Genomic DNA, 23366 nt, shown 5'->3' with positions numbered 1-23366 from the left:
GGTTCTCTCCCCGGCTCTGGGGGGGGAGTGGGGGCTGGTGGGTCAGAGCAGGGGGGCTGGGAGCCAGGACTCCTGGGTTCTCTCCCCGGCTCTGGGAGGGGAGTGGGGGCTGGTGGGTCAGAGCAGGGGGGCTGGGAGCCAGGACTCCTGGGTTCTCTCCCCGGCTCTGGGAGGGGAGTGGGGGCTGGTGGGTTAGAGCAGGGGGGCTGGGAGCCAGGACTCCTGGGTTCCATTAGCTATTTCCGTGTTGAAAGCGGGAGGTAGGGCCTCATTCACGGGGGGATTGTGCCCCATGGAAAGTAGGACGGGGCATAGGGTGTGGGGCAGATCCAAGTGCATGCTGGGAAATACAATAAATTCTCTGCAGTCGGCGGCTCCCCCCGCTGAGCCGTAGGTGAGGCGGGGTACTGCTCCCTCCCGCCCTGACTTTGAACCCAGGCGATCGGCGCGGGACGGGGAATGGAGTGTGTGCTCCGGCCCTGCAGGGCTGAAGACTGCGCGGAGGTCGTGCGGATGATAAAGGTAAGGAGAGAACCCAGGCGTCCTGGCTCCCAGCCCCCACTTCCCTCCCAGAGCCGGGGAGAGAACCCAGGAGTCCTGGCTCCCAGCCCCCCTGCTCTAACCACCAGCCCCCACTCCCCTCCGAAAGCCAGGAAGAGAACCCAGGAGTCCTGGCTCCCAGCCCCAACCCACCAGCCCCCACTCCCCTCCCAGAGCCGGGGAGAGAACCCAGGAGTCCTGGCTCCCAGCCCCCCCTGCTCTAACCCACCAGCCCCCACTCCCCTCCCAGAGCCAGGGAGAGAACCCAGGAGTCCTGGCTCCCAGCCCCCCCTGCTCTAACCCATCAGCCCCCACTCCCCTCCCAGAGCCGGGGAGAGAACCCAGGAGTCCTGGCTCTCAGCCCCCCTGCTCTAACCACCAGCCCCCACTCCCCTCCTGGAGCTGGGGATAGAAGGGGGGCCTGTGGGGGGGCTTTGCGTGTGCAGAATGGGGGGCTGGGCAGAGGGAAGGGAATTTGGGGGGCTGGGTAGAAATGGGAGGTCTAGGAGGTGGGGAATTGGGGCTGGGGAGAAACGAGAGCGCTGGGTGGAGAAGAGATTTCTTGGAGGCTGGAGGGAGGGTCTGGGGGCTGGGAGAGGAATGGTGGGGCAGGGACGGAGAGGGGACTTGGGGGGAGATTGGGGGGGGCTGATCCAGGGGGTTCCCTTTCTGCCCCCCAGGAGCTGGCAGAGTTTGAGAAGCTCCCGGACCAGGTAGAAATCAGCGACCAAGGTGAGCCCTTCCCCTGCCCGATATCTCCCTCTCCCCTGGGGACCTGGGCATGCACCCCCTCTTCTGGGGCAGGAGGAGGGGAGAGCGAGTGGGCTTTGATGGTGCCCCAGTTTGGGAGGGGGGGTTCAGGGAGCTGGGGGGTCTTGCCTGTGAGTGACAATGGGGTTCTCTCTCCTCCCCTTCCCCTCATGACTCCCCCCGCCCCCCAATATCCTTCCCCAGTGCTCCGGGAAGACGGTTTCGCCAACGACCCTTTCTACAGATGTCTGGTGGCGGAGGTCCCACCCGAGCACCGGAGTCGAGACGGTAATGCCCACCCTCCCCCGCCAGCAACGCCCGAGGGGGTACCCCCCCGGACACCCGTGGGGTCCAGAATCCCATCACAGTCATAATTTGGGGGACCCCAAGAGGCCGAAGCCAGCACAGCCCCACCCCAGCTCAGCCCCGGGGCAGATTGGGGGAACCCAGCCCCCCACAATCTCACTTTTCCCTGATACATTTATAGCCAGGGAGAGAACCCAGGAGTCCTGGCTCCCAGCCCCCCCTGCTCTAACCACCAGCCCCCACTCCCCTCCCAGAGCCGGGAAGGGAACCCAAGAGTCCTGGCTCCCAGCCCCCCCTGCTCTGATCCACCAGCCCCCACAGCAGGGGATAGACTTGGGGGTGCCTGGGGAGCTTTGGGGATGGAGAATGGGGGGCTGAGAGCAGGGAAGGGAATTTGGGGGGCTCGGACGTGGGGAATTGGGGGCCGGGTGGAGAAGGGATTTCTCGGAGGCTAGAGGGAGAGTTCAGGGTGGCTGGGAGAGTACCAGGAATTTGGGAGGGGGCTGAGATGGGGGCAGCTGTTGGATTTTGTTCCCCACCCCAGGACACACCGTCGTGGGGTACGGCCTCTATTTCTTCACCTACAGTACCTGGAAAGGCAGGAACATCTACATGGAAGACCTGTACGTCATGCCTGAGTTCAGAGGTAGGGAACGGGGGGAGAACGGGATAATTTTGGGGTCCCCACCAGAGACAGCCCCTGCGATGCCTGGAAGGCAGTCACCCCAGGGGAAGTGCTAGGACGCGGAAAAGTGGAGCAGAACCCAGGAGTCCTGGCTCCCAGCCCCCCCTGCTCTAACCACCAGCCCCTACTCCCCTCCCAGAGCCGGGGAGAGAACCCAGGAGTCCTGGCTCCCCGCCCCCCCTGCTCTAACCACCAGCCCCCACTCGCCTCCCAGAGCCGGGGAGAGAACCCAGGAGTCCTGGCTCCCAGCCCCCCCTGCTCTAACCACTAGACCTTGCTGTTAACTTACTCATTTCTCTCCCCACGCAGGTAAAGGCATTGGCAAGAAGCTTATGAGTAAAATTGCAGAGGTAACAGGATTTTGGTCCCTTTCCCCTTTCTGGCCCCTTCCTTTACTTGATCTCAGATTGCAAGGCTGCCCTCTAGGGGTATCATTGTTCCCACTTATACCATGGGGGAAACTGAGGCAATGGCTTGGCTCCCAGCCTCCCCTGCTATAACCACTAGGCCCCACTCCCCTCCCAGAGCAGGGGAGAGAACCCAGGAGTCCTGGCTCCCAGCCCCCCTGCTCTAACCACCAGCCCCCACTCCCCTCCCAGAGCCGGGGAGAGAACCCAGGAGCCCTGGCTCCCAGCCTCCCCTGCTATAACCACTAGGCCCCACTCCCCTCCCAGAGCAGGGGAGAGAACCCAGGAGCCATGGCTCCCAGCCCCCCCTGCTCTAACCACCAGCCCCCACTCCCCTCCCAGAGCCGGGGAGAGAACCCAGGAGCCCTGGCTCCCAGCCCCTCCTGCTCTAACCCTCCAGCCCCCACTCCCCTCCCAGCACCGAGGAGAGAACCCAGGAGTCCTGACTCCCAGCACCCCTGCTCCAACCCACCAGCCCCCACTCCCCTCCCAGAGCCGGGGAGAGAACCCAGGAGTCCTGGCTCCCAGCCCCCACTATTGATCCTTCTCAGATCGGCGTGGAGAACAGATGCTCCCAGATGAAGTTTGTGGTGCTGGACTGGAATCGAGCGGCCATCGACTTCTACCAGGGCCACGGGGCGGTGGACCTCACGGCCGCCGAGGGCTGGCACTTCTTCCACCTCGAAGGAGATGCCCTGAAGCAGCTAGCGCGGGGGCAGCTGGGACAGTGACGTGGCCACCGGCCCCCACTCCCCTCCCAGAGCCGGAGAGAGAAACCAGGAGTCCTGGCTCCCAGCCCCCCCTGCTCTGACCCATCAGCCCCCACTCCCCTCCCAGAGCCGGGGAGAGAACCCAGGAGTCCTGGCTCCCAGCCCCCCCTGCTCTAACCCACCAGCCCCCACTCCCCTCCCAGAGCCGGGGAGAGAACCCAGGAGTCTGGGATCCCACTCCTCTGCTGGAAACCTTCATAGATGCTCCTGTAAAATGCCTTTCTGCTGATCGATTTCTTGGGGGGCGGTTTCAGGGTCAGGCAAAGCTGTGGGAATGAGGATGGTGGGAGGGCCAAGCCCCCCAGCTGCGGGGAGGTCTCTAGATCCACTGGGATCCTGTCTCCCAGCAAGCCCCAGCCTCTAGAATAAAACCATGGGGAACAAATATTTGTCTGTGTCCAAATCACTTTCCTTCAAGAATGGCAGGGTGGGAACTGGGGGTGGGGGCAGACTCAGCTAGCAATGGGCAGGGGGGAGATGGGAAGCTGCAGGTTATGGGGTGACATGGCAGTTTCCCAGTGCAGGAGTAGGGAGCGAGTGAGTGCAACTCCCCTGTGCTGAAATATCCATTGGACAGTAGGGGAATCGCCCATGGGGAGGTTGCAGTAGAGGGAGTATGACACACAGTGTCCAAATCATCGCTCTGTGGGCTTGGCTACCTCGGTCGGGGCGGGGGGCGGATCTAGGCAGTCCTTATGTTCAGGGCCTGGGGCCGACTTCAGATCTGCAGAACGAGGACCGTGCTTTATGGCTCTGGGCCAGTGGCTCCTAAGGAAGCTGGGGATAGAACCCAGGAGTCCTGGCTCCCAGCCCCCCCTGCTCTAACCCACCAGCCCCTGCTCCCCTCCCCGAGCCAGGGAGAGAACCCAGGAGTCCTGGCTCCCAGCCCCCCCTGCTCTAACCCACCAGCCCCTGCTCCCCTCCCAGAGCCAGAGAGAGAACCCAGGAGTCCTGGCTCCCAGCCCCCCTCCCCCTTCTAACCACTCGACCCTCCTTCCAGGAGGTCTGTCCGCGGAGATCACAATCATCTGTCCTGACCTTGGAATCTAGAAATCTACCAATGTATTTATGAAATAAAACCCTAGCAAAACAAGCCCCTGCAAGGCACACCCTTCTTTCTCCAGGAGAGGACAATCAGGTGTCCACTCTGGGGCCTGGTTGCTTAATGGCCTGCGGGATGGAGCTCGGCTACTCCCGGGATCAACCAGGCGGGAACCCCAGGGAAGTCCCGCGGCCCCTACATGACCACAGATTGTGACCTTAGAATGTATACATCTAAGGGGGGAGGGGCACTGGAGAAGAACCCATAGAGAGAAGAGCCTATAGAGAAGAACCCATAGAAAAGAGAAGAAGCTATAGAGAGAAGAGCCCATAGAGAGGTGAAGAACCTATAGAGAAAAGAGCCTATAGAGAAGGACCCATAGAGAAGAGCCTATAGATAAAAGAAGAGCCTATGGAGTGGTGAAGAGCACATAGAGAAGAACCTATAGAGAAGAGCCTATAGAGAGGTGAAGGGCCTACAGAGAAGAACCTGTAGAGAAGAGAAGAGCCTATAGAGAAAAGCCCATACAGAAGGACCTATGGAGAAGAGCCTATAGAGAGGTGAAGAGCCTATAGAGTGGTGAAGAGCACACAGAGAAGAACCTATAGAGAAGAGAAGAGCCTACAGAGAAAAGCCCATACAGAAGGACCCATAGAGAGGTGAAGCGCCCATAGAGAACCTATAGAGAGGTGAAGAGCCTATAGAGAACAGCCCATACAGAAGGACCATAGAGAAGGACCTATGGAGAAGAGCCTATAGAGAGGTGAAGAGCCTATAGAGTGGTGAAGAGCACACAGAGAAGAACCTATAGAGAAGAGAAGAGCCTACAGAGAAAAGCCCATACAGAAGGACCCATAGAGAGGTGAAGCGCCCATAGAGAAGAACCTATAGAGAGGTGAAGAGCCTATAGAGAACAGCCCATACAGAAGGACCATAGAGAAGGACCTATGGAGAAGAGCCTATAGAGAGGTGAAGAGCACACAGAGAAGAACCTATAGAGAAGAGAAGAGCCTACAGTGAAAAGCCCATACAGAAGGACCCATAGAGAGGTGAAGCGCCCATAGAGAAGAACCTACAGAGAAGAGCCTACAGAGAGGTGAATTGCCCACAGAGAAGGACGCATAGAGAAGAGCAGAGCCTATAGAGGAGCACAGCAGCAAGGTGCTAGAGGCTGGCACAACTGCTGTATATATATTTTTCCCCCCTACCTACGCAGATGGGGACCCAGCGGTGGCATTCCAAGCAGACAATCTTTCCAAGCCTCACTGCATTCCAGAAGCAGCCCTTCTGTATGAAGAGTGTGAGTCAAGGGCCCCAAATCCTGAAGTGCTGACAGACTGGAGGCGGGGGTACTTGCCTTCTGATTATTATTTTTTTGAGCTTCCAGGGAGAAGCTGCTAGCTCCTCAGAGCGGTTCGTTTCAGCTACAAACTTCACCTGTGGAAAGTTTCCACTGTGCCTGCAAAACTCTGTAAATCATCTCAGACCATTGTAGGCCATAGAATCTCTTCCTCGTACTCCTGGACGGTGAAACCTCCAGCCATCGAGCTGGGCAAGTGCAGGGCGGCTCCGCAGGGGTTGTGATCCTGGAATGGGTTCCCTAGGGAGGTGGTGGAGTCTCCATCCTTAGAGGTGTTTAAGGCCTGGCTTGACAAAGCCCTGGCTGGGATGATTTAGTTGGGGATTGGTCCTGCTTTGAGCAGGGGGTGGGACTAGATGGCGTCCTGAGGTCTCTTCCAACCCTAATCTATGATCCCAAGCAGTGGACCTCTGTCTTCCCACACATCCTGGGGCGCATGCACGCCTCTCCACATTTCCCAAGGACCCTCTCTTGTTCCCTGTCCGCCATAGCTTTATAACACCGGGTTCTTTCAGGCAAGGAATCACAACTTCTGCGTGGGTTAGTTAACAGGTGTCATGACCTCAAGGATAGTGGCCATCTTGGCTGATACTAAGGACCGAATCAGGGTGAATTCTCCCAGCACTTGGGATCCTCAAAGTGGCCATCGGAAAGTGTGACCAGTTGTGACGAAAGCTCTCACTTTAGTCATCCAACAGAACATCTCTCCAAGTCCTGTTAAGATGCAATGTGTTTCCCACGGCATCTTCCAACATAAGCCCACAAGGAGGGTCCAATTAAGGTCAAAACGTTCCATTTCTACCTTAGTAGAACAGAACATTTTTTGTGTCTGGCGGTGGGTGGTGTTATAAAATCAAGGATCCAGTACAAAAATGTTGGGCATTGTGTGTTGCGGGGGAACTTTAAAACTTCTCCATTTTTGTTCCAAAATGGAACAAAAACATCACAGAATCATAGAATATCAGGGTTGGAAGGGACCTCAGGAGGGATCTAGTCCAATCCCCTGCTCAAAGCAGGACCAATTCCCAACACAATCATCCCAGCCAGGGCTTTGTCAAGCCTGACCTTAAAAACCTCTAAGGAAGGAGATTCCACCACCTCCCTAGGGAACCCATTCCACTGCTTCACCACCCTTTGAGTGAAAAAGTTTTTCCTAATATCCAACCTAAACCTCCCTCACTGCAACTTGAGACCATTACTCCTTGTTCTGTCATCTGCTACCACTGAGAACAGTCTAGATCCTTCCTCTTTGGAACCTCCTTTCAGGTAGCTGAAGGCAGCTATCAAATCCCCCCTCACTCTTCTCTTCTGCAGACTAAACAATCCCAGTTCCCTCAGCCTCTCCTCATAAGTCATGTGCTCCAGCCCCCTAATCATTTTTGTTGCCCTCCGCTGGACTCTCTCCAATTTTTCCACATCCTTCTTGTAGTCTGGGGCCCAAAACTGGACACAGTATCCAGATGAGACCTCACCAATGTCGAATAGAGGGGAATGATCACGTCCCTCGATCTGCTGGCCATGCCCCTACTTATACAGCCCAAAATGCCGTTAGCCTTCTCGGCAACAAGGGCCCACTGCTGACTCAGATCCAGCTTCTCATCCACTGTTAACCCCTAGGTCCTTTTCTGCAGAACTGCTGCCTAGTCACTCGGTCCCTAGTCTGTAGCAGTGCCTGGGATTCTTCCGTCCTAAGTGCAGGACTCTGCACTTGTCCTTGTTGAATCTCATCAGGTTTCTTTTGGCCCAGTCCTCTAATACATCCATGAATAAACTTAAGTTGGAAGGTTTCCAACAATCCGAGTGGGTGTACTAGAATAACTCCTAATAGAAGTAACAAGGAAAGCAGGGGGAACCTAACGAGACTTCAGATGGAGCTTGATAAATTGATGACCATGCTGCCATCGCCTGGACTGGATGACCCAAGAGACCTTTCCAGTCCTATATAAATATTGGGATTTCTCAAACACACTTCTGAGGTTTCAACTAGCTCTCCTAGATCTGGCTGAAGTGCCTGGTGGGTGAATTTTGGCAGACTAAGTTATCATGTCTGAGGTCACAATGGTTCCTTTGGGCATTCAGCTGAGAATCTGCTACTGGCTGCAGTGGCTAGCAGATATTCTGGGCCTCGCAGGGCTGCCTCTATGAGGAGACAGAGGTGACATGAGTCAGGTGTACCCTTGTTTATAACCATCTACGAAGTTCTGCTTCCCTGAACGCAGAAAGAGCAACCGGTGCTCTGGCTTTCAGGCCTGGAGTGTCCAAAAGGCAGTGTGGGCTAGTGAATAGAGCACTGAACGGGGACACGTGAAAGGTCACCCAGATCTTCCAAGTCCCTTTACGTGCCTCCATTTCCCCATCTGCAAAATGGAGATGATATTGACCTTCTCTAAAGCACCTGGAGAGCTACAGATGAAAAGAGCTAGGTATTAAATTCCTTCTCCTGGCTTCCTCTGATTACAGGCTGCAGCAATCGCCAAGGCAATCTCCAAGCAGCAGACTGCCTTGGGCAGTCATCCCTCCCACACGTTCTATTGCTCTCTCACACCTTAAAGGGGCTTAATTGCTCCTTCTGAGCCTCGGGCCATAATGAGGTCTGTGGATCCAAGACTCCACTGTGTCTGGTTCTATCCCTCTTTATCCTCTTGCAGGTGGTGAAGATCCGCCTGAGATGATGCTGGCATTGATTTTGCTGGTGGCAGCAGCTGTCGTTACGGCTCTCTCATCTTCGTGGTCAAAAGACGTGGCCACTCGGCCCCGCAACCAGGGGTGTGATTTCCGTCTTTCTGTTCAATAGTGAAGAGAAACTAGCTCCGATGTGTGATTTCAATAGATTGTTTTGGGGGGTTCACTTTGGAACGGGTTGGGAACTGGTGTGGAAGGTCAATGGGAAATTCACACCCTGAATGGGGACAAGAAACAGATTTGGACAAAAAGCTGAATCCCTCCCCCTCAAAAAAACCCAACAAACCCATGATGGGAGGAGACTGGATTGTGGGCAGATCAGAGTCCTGTTAGCAAGGTGGAAATGGATGTCCAGCTATAGGGAAGAGGCTGGGTTGAAGATCCCTTCGTTAGCCTCTGTAAAGGGTTCTACCATGGAAGGGGTTGACGGCTCTAAAATGGTTTGACTGGTAGATCACAATGGCCATAGTGGGTCAGACCAACGGTCCGCCTAGCCCAGTGTCCTCTCTTCCAACGAGGGCCGGTGCCAGGTGCTTCCAAGGGAAGGAACCGAACAGAGGCTGGGCCATTGGAAAGTTGCCGTTGTCCAATCCCAGAGGTTCGGGGCCACCCGGAGCATGGGGTTGTCCCCCCGACCATCTTGGCTAACATGATGGACCTATCCTCCAGGAACGTATCTAATTCTTTTTCTAACCCTGTTATCCTTTTGGCCTTCACAACATCCTTTGGTTTGGTTTTAAAGCTGCTGCTTACTCACCTGAGCAGGTGTCCTCCCGGTCCTCGGGTTATGTGAAAGGGGAAATAAATATACCTTCTCCACACCACGTATGATTTGATAGACCTCTATCATCTCCTTCCCAGCAGTCCTCTTTTCCAAGCTAAACAGTCCTGTCTTTTTAATCTCTCCTCGTACAGAAGCTGTTCCATACTCCAGCCAGCACAGTCCCAGTATCGATGCTTGAGGGACCCTCCGGTTTACCGCTCTCCATTCTGAAAATTAACCGGTTATTCCTACCCGTTGTTCCCTATCTTTTATCCAGTTTTTGATCCAAGAGACGACCTTCCCTCTTATACCATGACTGCTTGCTTTGCTTAAGAGCCTTTAGTGAGGGACCTTGTCAAAAGCTTTCGGAAAGTCCAAGTATGCTAGATGCACTATCCGCGTGTTCGTTGACCCCCTGAAAGAATTCTAATAGATCAGTGAGGCGTGATTTCCCTTTCCAGCAGCTGCGTTGCCTCTTTCTCCAACAAATCCCGTCCAGCGCCGTGGAAGGCCGAGTCCTCGCAGTAGTAGGTGGGGAAGCGGAGGCAGGGCAGCCCTCGTCTCCAAGCCTGGGTGCAGCTTGGCCATCGGGTTTTGTACGGGGTGTGGGGAGGTCCCAGAAGGGAGTCATCGGGTCACCCCTCTCAGCTGCCGCACGTGACAGCATGTGCTGCTGTTACGCTGTTAGAGGACGCGTCGAGGCACTGGGGTGGGGGGGCTGCCTTGCCAGAAAAATATTCAGGGCACTGCCAGCCCCGCGTGACAGGAGGTTGCCTTGTGCCCCAACCCATCGTGTCAGGCGGCCTCCTGTCCCACAATGCCCCGGGGCCCATGGGGCGGCCTCCTGTCCCACAATGCCCTGGGGCACATGGGGCAACTGCCTGTGTCCCATGATGCACTGGGGCAACTGCCTGTGTCCCACAATGCCCTGGGGCATATGGCGCAACCACCTGTGTCCCACAATGCCCTGGGGCACATGGGGTGGCCTCCTGTCTCACAATGCCCTGGGGTGATCATCTGTGTCCCACAATGCCCTGGGGTGGCCGCCTGTCCCACAATGCCCTGGGGCACATGGGGTGATGCCTGTTTCCCATGATGCACTGGGGCAACCGCCTGTGTCCCACAATGCCCTGGGGCATATGGTGCAACCGCCTGTGTCCCACAATGCCCTGGGGCATATGGAGCAACTGCCTGTGTCCCACAATGCCCTGGGGTGGCCACCTGTCCCACAATGCCCTGGTGCACATGGGGCGATGCCTGTGTCCCATGATGCACTGGGGCAACCGCCTGTGTCCCACAATGCCCTGGGGCATATGGAGCAACCGCCTGTGTCCCACAATGCCCTGGGGTGGCCACCTGTCCCACAATGCCCTGGGGCACATGGGGCGATGCCTGTGTCCCATGATGCACTGGGGCAACCGCCTGTGTCCCACAATGCCCTGGGGCATATGGAGCAACCGCCTGTGTCCCACAATGCCCTGGGGTGGCCACCTGTCCCACAATGCCCTGGGGTGGCCGCCTGTCCCACAATGCCCTGGGGCACATGGGGCAATGCCTGTGTCCCATGATGCACTGGGGCAACCGCCTGTGTCCCACAATGCCCTGGGGTGGCCGCCTGTCCCACAATGCCCCGCGGCCTCACAGGCTCCCTCTCCCAGCCCCTCCCTCCCACGGGGAGGATCAGGCCCCGCCCCCTCCCTCGGCCTGACGCACGCCGTCGCCGTGACGTAAGAGCCCGAGGAGCGAGGCGTGGCCCCGCCCAAGAGCGGGAGGGGGCGGGGAGGCAGCGCGGTGACGCGAGGGACGTGACGTGAGTCGGGGGCGGGGCGGGGCGGGCGGTGACGCGGCGCGCGCGGCCCCCTCCCCTTTTTTTCGGGCGCGGGTTGATGACGACATCGGGCGGCGACGGCGGCTCCTGGGTCCGGGGAGGCGGCGGCGGCGGCGCAGGGAGCCGGAGCGAGGCCCCGCTCTGCGGGGAGGGGGGTGAGTGACCGGCCTCGGCCCCGCCCCCCGGCCCTGTTCCCACCCGGGTCCGCTCCTGGCCCTGTTCTCACTGCGGTCCGCAGCCCCTCCCCCATAGCGCCCCCCCCCCCGTCCTGTTCCCACCGCGGTCCGCCGCCCCTCCAACCGCCTGTCCCTCCCCGGGTCCGCTCTTCCCCCCACAGGCCCCGGACCCTGCTCCCACCCGGGTCCGCCCCTGGTGCTGTTCCCACCGCGGTCCGCCGCCCCCCCCCCGCCTGTCCCTCCCCGGGTCCGCTCTTCCCTCCACGGCCCCCGGACCCTGCTCCCACCCGGGTCCGCCCCTGGTGCTGTTCCCACCGCGGTCCGCCGCCCCCCCCCCCCGCCTGTCCCTCCCCGGGTCCGCTCTTCCCTCCACGGCCCCCGGACCCTGCTCCCACCCGGGTCCGCTCCTGGTCCTGTTCTCACCGCGGTCCGCCGCCCCTCCCCCCCCCGCCTGTCCCTCCCCGGGTCCGCTCTTCCCCCACAACCCCCGGATCCTGCTCCCACCCGGGTCCGCTCCCCTCGGATTTCCCTCCCCCAAGGGCCCCTCTGCTCCCGGGGGAGGGGTTAGAGGCTTCGTCTCCCCCCTTCCCCTTTGATCTTCTCCTGATGGGGGGGGTGATGGGATCTCAGGGCCGAGGCCCCCCCTGCCCAGCCTGGCAGATTTGCCTGGAGTCTGAGACATTTTCCCCTCTGGCTCCTCCCTTCCCCCCTTGACATACCCAGGCCTTGGGGGGCTTCAGTGGGGTTGGCCGGGGTGGCCCCCAGAGCAGCCTCCCACTGCTCTTCATAGCGCACAGGACCGACAGGCTCCCCCGGTGCTGTGACAAGGGGAGGAAGAGGTGTGGGCCCCCCCAGCCCCGGGTCCACCCCCTCCCCGGATCACCAGGGAGCCCGTCGCCGCCATGGGGGGCTTTCGCTCACGACACCCTGACGGGTTTGGACTCAGGCCCCCGACTTCCTCCCTAGGCTGTGTCTGAATCCAGCCGGCACCCAGGGGTGCGGCCAACGCTGCGGTGTGGGCTTAACTCGGGTTCGCTGACCTCCCCCTGCCCCTGAAACCCCAGGCTTGACCCCTGAGTTCAAAACCAAGCTGCTGCCTCCCAGCCCAGCGTGGAGGAGGCGCTGAATCTTGCAGCGTAGACGTGCCCTGAGCTGCGTGGCCTTTCCCGTCCCCCCCATTGCTCCCTTCCCCCATGGCAGGATCCCTCATTTCCCCCCCACACACACACCAGGGGCTCTGTGTGCCCCCACTCTCCCCGCCCCCATACTGGGGTCCCTCAATCTCCCCCATGCCAGAGGCTCTGTGCGTCTCCAGTTTTCCTCCCGCAAGCCAGTGGTTCTGTGTGCGCCCCGATTCCCTTCTTACCCCCATACCAGGGCACCCCATTCTCTCTCCGTTCTACCTTTTCCCATGCCAGGGCCCCCAATCTCCCCCCATGCCCATGGCTCTATGTGCCTCCCCCCACCCCATTGCCTCTTTCCTCCATGATAGGCAGGTCACATCTTTGCTGTGCCTGCCTGGGGAAAGCTTCCTGAATGGGGACCCTCCTCTTTCAACAGCAGGTCGTGTCTACACTAGGCAAAGCGCTGCTGCTTTGGACATGACTTTTCTGGCAAAGCCCCACTTTATATGCTCCCGATTATCCAAAACGCCTGGGGACCCGGAATTTATTTGGGTAAGAGAGAGGGCAGGGAAATTGAATCAGCGGCCGGCGATGTCGTCGTCAGTCCTGCCCAGGGGTCTCCGCTTCATGATCAGAACCTCCGCGTTCTCCAAACCCCTTCTTTGGGTAATGCAGAGTTTCGGATGAAAGGGTTTTGGAGAAACGGGAGGATACTGTATATTAAAAACACCCTCTTGGAGTGAAACAAGCTATACTGGTAAATAGTAAGTCGTAGCATAGTGTGACACAGTTATGTTCGTAGAAAGGTTTTATACCAGCATAGCTTTCAGCTTGTTAGATTTAAGGCCCGAAGGAACTTAAGAGTCTAACCCAGTATATCCCCATTAAATGTTACCCGCTAGCTTGTGTTGGAGTATGGACCGTCTTCCGGGAAGGCATCTGGTCTGGCTTGGAAGAGCTCAATCGATGGAAAATCCACCATGGGGGAATTTTGTTCCAATGGCGACTCCCCCCTCACTGTTATGGATTGGCTTCATAGTAAAGGCCCCACCAAATTCACGGCCACGAAAAAAGCGTCACGGACCGTGAAGTCTGGTCTCCCCCTGTGAAATCTGGTCTCTTGTGGGTTTTTACCCTATACTCTATAGCAGGGGTAGGCAACCTATGGCGCGCATGCCGAAGGCAGCACGTGAGCTGATTTTCAGTGGCACTCACACTGCCCGGGTCCTGGCCACCGGTCCGGGAGGCTCTGCATTTAAATTTAATTTTAAATGAAGCTTCTTAAACTTTTAAAAACCTTATTTACTTTACATACAACAATAGTTTAGTTATAGATTATAGACTTAAAGAAAGAGACCTTCTAAAAACATTAAAATGTATCACTGGCACGCGAAACCTTAAATCAGAGTGACTAAATGAAGACTCGTCCCCCCTACAATAACCTTGCAAACCCCCTTCCCCCCCCCCGACTCCTTTTTGGGTCAGGACCCCCACAGTTCCAACACCGTGACGCTTCAGATTTAACGAGCTGAAATCATTCAGTTGATGATTTTTAACATCCCATGATCATGCAAATAGCCTGTGAATTTGGTATCAGAATTTGCCTGGCTTCAACTCCCAGCCTTTAAAATCTTGATCTGCCTTTCTCTGCTACGTGAAAGAATTTAGTCCCCGGAAGTTTCTCCCCGGGTCTGTAATCAAGTGATCTTCTAAAAAGAATCTTCTTCGAAAGGAGATCAATAAGAGGGGAGATGCTAAAAGTCCATAAAACAATTAGACTCGGCACGATTAAGTAAAAGTCGATTTCACTGTACATATGCAAACTGATGAGAAAATATTTTCATCGGGGATTGCTGAATTTTACGGCTAGGCGAAGGAAGAAAATCCTGCTTGACAGCTAGAATTCGACAAAGCCAATATCTTTAAATCAGGTTTGACGTGTGCTATTGACAATCCCTGTTTTAAACGGTTGTAAGTCCTTCTCTTTTTGGACCTCGAAACTTACTGTCATCAAATTATTGCCCAGCAGTGAAAATTTGAAATGGATTAAAAAAATTTTTTTTTTAAAAAACGTAACCCATTGTTTTGCGCAACTGTGAAAAGGTAAATGGCTAAAACCCATGGGAAAGGCTGAAAAATAAACATCAATATTATCCATCAGAATTATAAAAGAAGATCACCTTCTGCGACACCTAAACATATTGGGATAACAAAGACATATAGGGAACTTTTGTTGTGTCTGTCTTGAGACAAGAGCAAGGGGACAATCTCTGAAATGAATTTCCTTTGATCAGGTTTGCATTCACCACCTTTTCATTTGCACATCTTGTCTAACCCTGGTTAACCGGTGGAACTCTCTGCTTCAGGCCGACAGTGTAACCAGATTCAAAGAGGGATTGGCCATCTCTGTGGAAGCTAGGATAGTGAATGCGAACGAGTTTTGCAAGGGCAGTTAAACCTACCTCATGCTTCAGGATTTAAGCCAATCTAATTATCAGCGATCGAGACAAGACTTTTGTAGAGGGTCATTCATCCCCCATCCGTAGGGTTTTTATGCTTTTGTTTGAAGTGTCTGAGGCTGGTCGGATCTGGTCTGGCGATTCCGGCACTGCACAGACACACAACAGAACCGGAAGGGACCTCTTACACCATGGAGACTAGATCCCCTGCCGTATCGGGCAGCCCCCTCAGATAATCCCGTTCTTAAACTGCTGAAGCTCTATCTTCAGACCCCCTCCTCTGAATTCCCAGCCTCTGATCTTGATTTAAATGTTGTCGTGGTGGATTGTCTGTCACCGACCCTTGGTCAGTTGGGCCAGCGTTTAATTATTCTTATAAGAACGGCCATACTAGGTCAGACAAAAGGTCCGTCTGGCCCAGTATCCTGTCTTCTAACAGGGGCCGATGCCACGTGCCCCACGTACAGAACAGGGAATCGTCAAGTGATCCATCCCCTTTCGCCCATTCCAAGCTTCTGGCAAACCAAGGCTAGGGACACCCTCCTGGCCAATAGCCATTGATGGACCTCTCCTTCGTGAACTTCCTCTAGTTCTTTTTTGAACCCTGTTATAGTCTTGGCCTTCACAACATCCCCTGGCGAGGAGTTCCACAGGTTGACAGTGTGTCAGGTGAGGAAATACGTCCTTTGGTTTGTTTGAAACCTGCTGCCTATTGGTTGCATTTGGTGACCCCCTAGTCCTTGTGTTAGGAGAAGGAGTAAACAACACTCCCTTATTTACTTTCTCCGCACCAGTCATGATTGTGGAGACCTCAATCACATCCCCCCTGTTGTCGTCTCTTTTCCAAGCAGAAGGCCTCTTTCCCCCTCTGAATGTCTCTCGCGTCATCTTCCAGCCATTGGATCGTGTTAGACTTTTCTCTGCCAGATGGAAGAGCCCGTTATGCAGTATTTGTCCCCCCAAGTAGATAGAATATCCGGGTTGGAAGGGACCTCAGGAGGGATCTAGTCCAACCCCCTGCTCAAAGCAGGACCAATCCCCAACTAAATCATCCCAGCCAGGGCTGTGTCAAGCCTGACCGTAAAAACATCTAAGGAAGGAGGTTCCACCACCTCCCTAGGGAACCCTTTCCCGTGCCTCACCACCCTCATCCTTAAGTTGTGGGCACCACAATGGGATGCAGGATTCAGAGAGACCCACACATTGTGATTTTAATATAGAGACAAGTGGGGGGTGAGAGAATTTTTTGCCAGCGGAAATTGGTCCAATAAGAGACGGGATTTTGAGCGTACACCCGGACGCTCGTCGGGTTCCCGAGAGTTCCTCTCTGTCACCGATAGGTGTGTGACCTCCTCCTGCTCGTCTCTCTCATATCCTAGGAGTGACACAGCTACAAACGGTGACGGAAGAAACGGGGAGGCTCCCAAATTGGTCCAGGATTGATGGATTCCCCGTCCAGGAGCAAAACAAATTTGACCAAACCGGCCTTAAACTGATTCAAGGGGGTCCATGATGGTAGCACCTAGGAATTCGAACTGGGCGGACGCTTATGCTGAGTGCGACACAGGCCCCGTCTGACTGGGATTGGGGTCCCCCTGGCATTGAGGTCCCCCCCCCCCCCCAGTCACACGGTCTGGGCAGATCCTGACCGAAGTTCCCCCATTGTGCCAGGTCCCAGCTGAGATGAAGAGTCCCCCGTTACGCAGACAGTTATTTTCTCCCATTCTGGGCTGTATTGTCACCCATCCTCCCTCGGTTCCCAGCAGAGTGGGGGAAACTGAGGCACGGGAAGAGGGTGGTGCAGTGAGTCGAGGGTCTCCCTGGCATCTGGAGCCGCCCTGACCTGTGTCCCCCGCTCCCTGCAGGCACGTCGGAGCCATGAAGGAAACCATCCAGGCCAGGAAGCTGTGGGGCCCTGGCCTCCGTGAGGCCCACAAGCGGGAGAGGCTGCGCCTGGCGTCCCAGGACTGGGAGGAACTCACCCCCCCGGCCCCCAAGCATGGCGGCTGCTTCGAAGGCAGGCGCCGGCTGGCCTACACCAAAGAGCAACCCCCGGGCTTCGCGAGCGAGGAGGAAGGCCCTGCCGGCGACTGGGACTTGCCTCGCGTCTCGGGCTGGGCCCGGAGCAAAACCGCCGGGGAGAAGGTGGCCAGGAGCGGCGGCCCAGACTGGCCCTTCGCCGGCGGGGCCGAGGGGCGGCCGCCGCTCTCGGGGGCCACCAGGCGGCGCTGCCAGCTGCGGCGGCGCCAGCGGGCCCGGCGGGCTCTCCGCATGCTGCTGTACTCCAAATGCTCCTCCTTGGCCTTCCCCTGGAAGCTGTGGGGCAAGCTGGCCTGCCGGGGGCGCCGGCGGGGCAGCGCCAAGCAGTCTCGTTCCTCCCTCTCGCCCGGCTCCCAGCCCGACGACGACCTGAAAGGCTGCCCCCTGGAGGAGGAGGAGGACTGCCAGGGCGGGGCCAAGCCGGGGCCCTGCCCCTTGCGCTTCCGGCCCCACCCCTTGCCCCAATTGGACTACCACCTGGGCGGCGCCTTTGCCCCCTCGCCGCCCCGGCTCAGCCTGCTGGGGGCGCTGACGGGCGAGGCGCCCGGCTCCTCCTCGTACCCGCAGTACGCCCAGCTGCAGCGGGCGGACGGCGCCATGGAGGTGGGAGGGGAGGACGGCGCCCGGCTTCTGGCAGAGCGGTCCTCCCCCGGGAGCAGGAGAGAGGCGGCAACGCTGGATGGGGACCCAGGTAAGCAGGAGGGGGGGCCCATAGGGAACCCCTTCCTCCGTCCCCCCCCCCTCCGCCAGCGTAATGACCCCCGTGTCTCCTCTCCCGCCCAGGCCCCACGGGCCCCCTGCCCAACGGCTTCGCCTCCCTGGACGGCGACCTCGGCGGCCTGGCCACCACCTCCTCGGACCCCAGCATCGTCATCAGCAACGTGTGCAGCATCGGCGCGGCCCACGCGGTCGAGGAGTTCTTCCGGGCCAAGGACGGGCCCGGCGCCCCCCAGCGAGAGGCACCCCCTGGGGAGAAGGCGGTGCAACACAGTCCCCTGCGGGAGGAACACGTCACCTGCGTGCAAAGTATGGCGCTAGGGTGTGGGTGTCCCCCCCATAAAGGGGAAGGGAGAAGGTAGGGGAGGGGCTAGTGTAGGAAGCCGCCATGCCAAAACAGGTGTAACTTTGACCTCCCGCCACAAGGTGTCAGGCTTCGTTCAGCAGCCTCGGGGGAGTGCGAAAGGGAGGGATTAGGACAGGACGCAGCCATGCCCCCCCACCTGCGGCTGGGCAGTGCCGCTTTCTGGCTTCCTCCCCTTTCGCGACCCTCAGTGCTTCCCCGCTCAGCTAAGACCCAGAGATGACCAGGCGTCATCGCTAGGTCTCAGAGTTAACATCCCACTTGGCTCATCCAGGGGACACGACGCACCCGGGGTTTCAGGCTGCCTGCCAACTCAGGCAGACAGCCTGCCTTGCGGGAGGGGTGTTGATGAGGATCAGCGATGGAAACACCATTGCTTTTCGTATGCAAGCTAAGACGAATCACAGTCTCTGAGCAAAGCATCTATGTATAACCAGCCGCCCCACCCCAGAGTTAGCTGCATCTCGGCCCCTCACACTGTCACTTCAGCTGTTCTATCCAGCTGCTCTCGCTCTTCTTCCCCGCCCCGCCCCCCAGGTATTCTGGATGAGTTCCTTCAGGCCTACGGCAGCCTGATCCCCGTCAGCACGGACGAGGTGGTGGAGAAGCTAGAAGACATTTTCCAGCAAGAGTTTTCCACACCACAGAGGTACCTGCGAGGGGTTAGAGCAGGGCGGGGGAGAGCTGGGGGCCAGGACTCCTGGGTTCTCTCCCCAGCTCTGGGAAGGGAGTAGGGGCTGGTGGGTTAGAGCAGGGGGGGCTGGGAGGTGGGACTCCTGGGTTCTCTCCCCGGCTCTGAAATGGGAGTGGGGGCTGTTGGGTTAGAGCAGGGGGGGGCTGGGGGCCAGGACTCCTGGGTTCTCTCCCCAGCTCTGGGAGGGGAGTGGGGGCTGGTGGTTAGAGCAGGGGGGCTGGGAGCCAGGACTCCTGGGTTCTCTCCCCGGCTCTGGGAGGGGAGTGGGGGCTGGTGAGTTAGAGCGGGGGGGCTGGGAGCCAGGACTCCTGGGTTCCATTCCTGGGCCTGCCTCACTCCCCGCCTCTCCGTGCAGGAAAGGCACAGTGCAGCAGCTGATCCAGTCCTACCAGCGCATGCCAGGCAACGCCATGGTGAGGGGCTTCCGGGTGAATTACAAGCGCCACGTGCTGACCATGGACGACCTGCAGACACTTTACGGCCCCAACTGGCTCAATGACCAGGTGGGGCGCTCCGCAAGGCCACTGGGGGGTTTGGGGGCCAGTACTATCTCAGCGCCGGGCGAGGGGTCCCTAGATAACCGGCTGCCCCGCCCCAGAGGTGGCTGCATCTCAGCACCAGGTGAGAGGTCCCTGGGTAACTGGCCGTCCTGCCCCAGAGGTGGCTGCATCTCAGCACCAGGTATGGGGTCCCTGGGTAACTGGCTGCCCCACCCCATCTCAGCACCGGGCAAGGGGTCCCTGGATAACCAGATGGCCTGCCCCAGAGGTGACTGCATCTTACCATGGGGCGAGGGGTCCTCAGGTAACCGGCCGCCCCACCCCAGAGGTGGCCGCATCTCAGTGCGGGGCGAGGGGTCCCCGGGTAACGAGCCGCCCCGCCCCAGAGGTGGCTGCATCTCAGCGCCAGGCGAGAGATCCGGAGGGGGGTGTGTTGCCCCTAACCCTCTGTCCTCTCTCACTGTTGCGTGTGCAGGTCATGAACATGTATGGGGACCTCGTCATGGATACGGTGCCAGACAAGGTGAGAGCCCGTTACCTTTACTTTGGTGATGGCGAGGTGTCATTCTAGGGAACCGCCACTGGGACGGATCCCTCCCTCCAGACCCCCAGCCCTACCCGGTAACTTCCACTGCTATAAATCGGTCCTGCCCCACCACTTCAGCAGAGACTCGAGATGAGTCAGAGAACCCCCGGCTCTGGGAGGGGACTGCGACCTGGTGGTCAGAGCAGGGGGGCTGGGAGCCAGGACGCCTGGGTTCTCTCCTTGGCTCTGGAAGTGGAGTAGGGGCTGGTGGGTAGAGCCGTGGGGCTGGAGCAACCCGGCCTGGTGGAGGGACCCGGCCCGAGGCTGTTGGTATCTAAACGGAGGCTCCTTCATCCCCCAGGTCCATTTCTTCAACAGTTTTTTCTATGATAAGCTACGAACCAAGGGGTACGAGGGGGTGAAACGCTGGACCAAAAATGTGAGTGTGTCGGGGAGGTGCTGGGCTGGCCCCAGGGCGGCGCTAGGGGGCGCTGTGGGGCAGGGAGCAGGGCGGGGGCTCAGCAGGGGGCGCTCTCCCCTGGCAGGCAGGGCTGGCCCCAGGGCGGCGCTAGGGGGCGCTGTGGGGCAGGGAGCAGGGCGGGGGCTCAGCAGGGGGCGCTCTCCCCTGGCAGGCAGGGCTGGCCCAAGGGCGGCGCTAGGGGGCGCTGTGGGGCAGGGAGTGGGGCGGGGGCTCAGCAGGGGGGCGCTCTCCCCTGGCAGGCAGGGCTGGGCCCAGGGCGGCACTAGGGGGCGCTGTGGGGCAGGAAGCAGGGCAGAGGCAGCAAGGCCTGGCAGGTAGGGCTGGCGCTAGGGGGCGCTGTGGGGCAGGGAGGAGGTGGCCGGCTGGCTCAGTGCGTGTGGCGCCCCCTGCAGGTGGACATCTTCAACAAGGACCTGCTGCTCATCCCCATCCACCTGGAGGTTCACTGGTCCCTCGTCTCTGTGGACGTGAAGCAGAAGAGCATCACGTACTTCGACTCGCAGCGAACACTCAACCGCCGCTGCCCCAAGGTAACCGGGCAAGGGGACGGGTAGCGGGGCAGGGGCTTGTGCCCTCTAGGGGGCGCCGGCTCCCACCCGGCCCCAGGGCAGGGACTGGCTGGCTCGGGGGGGCAGGGTCCTGTCCCCTCTAGGGGGCGCCGGCTCCCACCCGGCCCCAGGGCAGGGACTGGCTGGCTCAGGGGGCAGGGAACGGGGCAGGGTCCTGTCCCCTCTAGAGGGCGCCGGCTCCCACCTGGCCCCAGGGCAGGGACTGGCTGGCTCAGGGGGCAGGGAATGGGGCAGGGGCCTGTCCCCTCTAGGGAGCGCCGGCTCCCACCCGGCCCCAGGGCAGGGACTGGCTGGCTCAGGGGGGGCGGGGAATGGGGCAGGGGCCTGGCCCCTCTAGGGGGTGCCGGCTCCCACCTGGCCCCAGGGCAGGGACTGGCTGGCTCAGGGGGCAGGGAATGGGGCAGGGGCCTGTCCCCTCTAGGGGGCACTGGCTCCCATCGCACCCTGAACTCCTGCCAGTCCTGAGACAGAGCCCCTTCCCCCCCTTGAGTCACCCCCTTTATGCTCCTCCTGCCCCCCCCTCCCCCAGCACATCTGTAGGTATCTCCAGGCTGAAGCAGACAAGAAGGATCGGCCGGACTTCAGAGATGGCTGGAGGGGCTCCTTTAAGATGGTGAGTCAGGACTCCTGGGTTCTCTCCCCGGCTCTGGGAGGGGAGTGGGGACTGGTGGGTTAGAGCAGGGGGGCTGGGAGCCAGGACTCCTGGGTTCTCTCGCCGGCTCTGGGAGGGGAGTGGGGGCTGGTGGGTTAGAGCAGGGGGGCCTGGGAGGCAGGACTCCTGGGTTCTCTCCCCGGCTCTGGGAGGGGAGTGGGGACTGGTGGGTTAGAGCAGGGGGGCTGGGAGCCAGGACTCCTGGGTTCTCTCGCCGGCTCTGGGAGGGGAGTGGGGGCTGGTGGGTTAGAGCAGGGGGGCCTGGGAGGCAGGACTCCTGGGTTCTCTCCCCGGCTCTGGGAGGGGAGTGGGGGCTGGTGGGTTAGAGCAGGGGGGCCTGGGAGGCAGGACTCCTGGGTTCTCTCCCCGGCTCTGGGAGGGGAGTGGGGACTGGTGGGTTAGAGCAGGGGGGCTGGGAGCCAGGACTCCTGGGTTCTCTCGCCGGCTCTGGGAGGGCAGTGGGGGCTGGTGGTTAGAGCAGGGGGGCTGGGAGCCAGGACTCCTGGGTTCTCTCGCCGGCTGTGGGAGGGGAGTGGGGGCTGGTGGGCTAGAGCAGAGGGGGCTGAGTTCCTGAGCCAATGGCAGAGCTCTGTTCTCACGCTGGAGGGACGGGGGTGGGGGGGTTTGCTGGACCTGGTTGACCCTCCTCTCCCCTCTCCCCAGAATGTGGCCAGGCAGAACAACGACAGCGACTGTGGGGCCTTCGTCCTGCAGGTGAGCGGCGGCTGGGGCTGGGAAGGAGCCGGGGGGAGCACTGCCCCCCCTCCGCCTATATCCCTGATCTCCCCCTGTGCGCACTGACAGCCCCCCCAAACCTGCCATCCCCACCCATAGCGGAGGCTGCAGGGATGCCGTTAGTATTTTTCCCCCATGATGCATCTTCCCCTCACTGCAACCCCGCTGGTGATGGGCCAGGAACTGGGCTGAGACCTGACATGCTCCCCTCACGAAGACTGGGGCCAGATGGGAGCTGGCGCCCCCTAGAGGGGACAGGCCCCTGCCCCATTCCCTGCCCCCCTGAGCCAGCCAGTCCCTGCCCTGGGGCCGGGTGGGAGCTGATGCCCCCTAGAGGTGAAAGCTTTTCTCTCTGCCCCAAGTAATTCTGCTTCTCCCGCCCGCCTCCCCCCCTAGTACTGCAAGTTCCTGGCCCTGGGCCGGGCGTTCACCTTCACCCAGCAGGACATGCCGAAGCTACGACGCCAGATGTACAAGGAGCTTTGCCACTGCAAACTCAGCGTGTGAGTCGCCCACCCACACGCCCACCTCTTCCCTTCCGGCTAGGGCCCACGCGGACACCGCCTCCTCCCCCCCAGCTCTTGGGGGTGAGGGGGCGCACCCCGAACCCCGGAAGGACGGGCCGCGGGAAGGGGCATTAACTCTGTTGCATTGGAACTGTTCAAGCCAGGGTGAGGGAAGCAGCTAATCTCAGCTCCCCCTGCCAACCAGACTTTTGGGGGACTTTTTTTTACTTTGGGGGGGCCTCCCCCTTCCCCCCTGGTTCTATATTATTTTTTTCATATTTAAACCCAGTTTCCCTTGTTACATTTTGGGGCGGGTGGGGGTGGGCGGCTCATGGTAAATACACCCCCTACCCCTGAATTTTGGGGACACATCGGCTTTGGGGCAGAGGGGTGTCACTACCGGGGGGAGGAGGGAGGAGCCATTTCTTCCCGGGAAGGGGGAGCGGTGGGGAGATGAGGTTGGAATCTCTACCCCCACCTTTTCTTCTCCCCGGGGGTTATTTGTGTTAGTGAAGTTGTATGTTGGGGGGGTGGGGGGGGGATGACAAGTTTATACACTGGGCTGTGAAATGAGAAACAAGCATTTTTTTTTTTATATATATATATATATATATATAATGCGGCAGCGAATTGTTCTGGGCAATAAACTTCCTTTCTTTGGCGAATCCTCTGGGTTTGAAATGTGGGTCG

General features: G+C 59.1%; 2 protein-coding genes across 2 annotated transcripts; both read left to right on the top strand.

Moving 5' to 3' along the window:
- Positions 1-229: 229 nt before the first annotated feature.
- LOC115644097 (diamine acetyltransferase 2-like) lies at positions 230-3843 on the top strand. Its single transcript, XM_030548199.1, has 7 exons — positions 230-522; positions 1221-1272; positions 1495-1578; positions 2141-2242; positions 2591-2631; positions 3240-3442; positions 3595-3843. Exons 1-6 carry the CDS (start codon positions 460-462, stop codon positions 3417-3419), a joined length of 522 nt encoding a protein of 173 aa, XP_030404059.1. The 5' UTR covers positions 230-459; the 3' UTR covers positions 3420-3442; positions 3595-3843.
- Positions 3844-11213: 7370 nt separating this feature from the next.
- SENP3 (SUMO specific peptidase 3) lies at positions 11214-23341 on the top strand. Its single transcript, XM_030548195.1, has 11 exons — positions 11214-11288; positions 16758-17623; positions 17716-17958; positions 18551-18662; positions 19063-19210; positions 19683-19730; positions 20095-20172; positions 20607-20744; positions 21313-21396; positions 22099-22149; positions 22567-23341. The coding sequence occupies exons 2-11, from the start codon at positions 16771-16773 to the stop codon at positions 22675-22677; spliced, it is 1866 nt and encodes a 621-aa protein (XP_030404055.1). The 5' UTR covers positions 11214-11288; positions 16758-16770; the 3' UTR covers positions 22678-23341.
- The last annotated feature ends 25 nt before the right edge of the window (positions 23342-23366 follow it).

This window comes from Gopherus evgoodei, unplaced genomic scaffold (assembly GCF_007399415.2).
Source record: "Gopherus evgoodei ecotype Sinaloan lineage unplaced genomic scaffold, rGopEvg1_v1.p scaffold_88_arrow_ctg1, whole genome shotgun sequence".
Taxonomy (NCBI): domain Eukaryota; kingdom Metazoa; phylum Chordata; order Testudines; family Testudinidae; genus Gopherus; species Gopherus evgoodei.
Note: the sequence above shows the minus strand (reverse complement) of the source record. Positions and strands in the feature narration are given on the sequence as shown.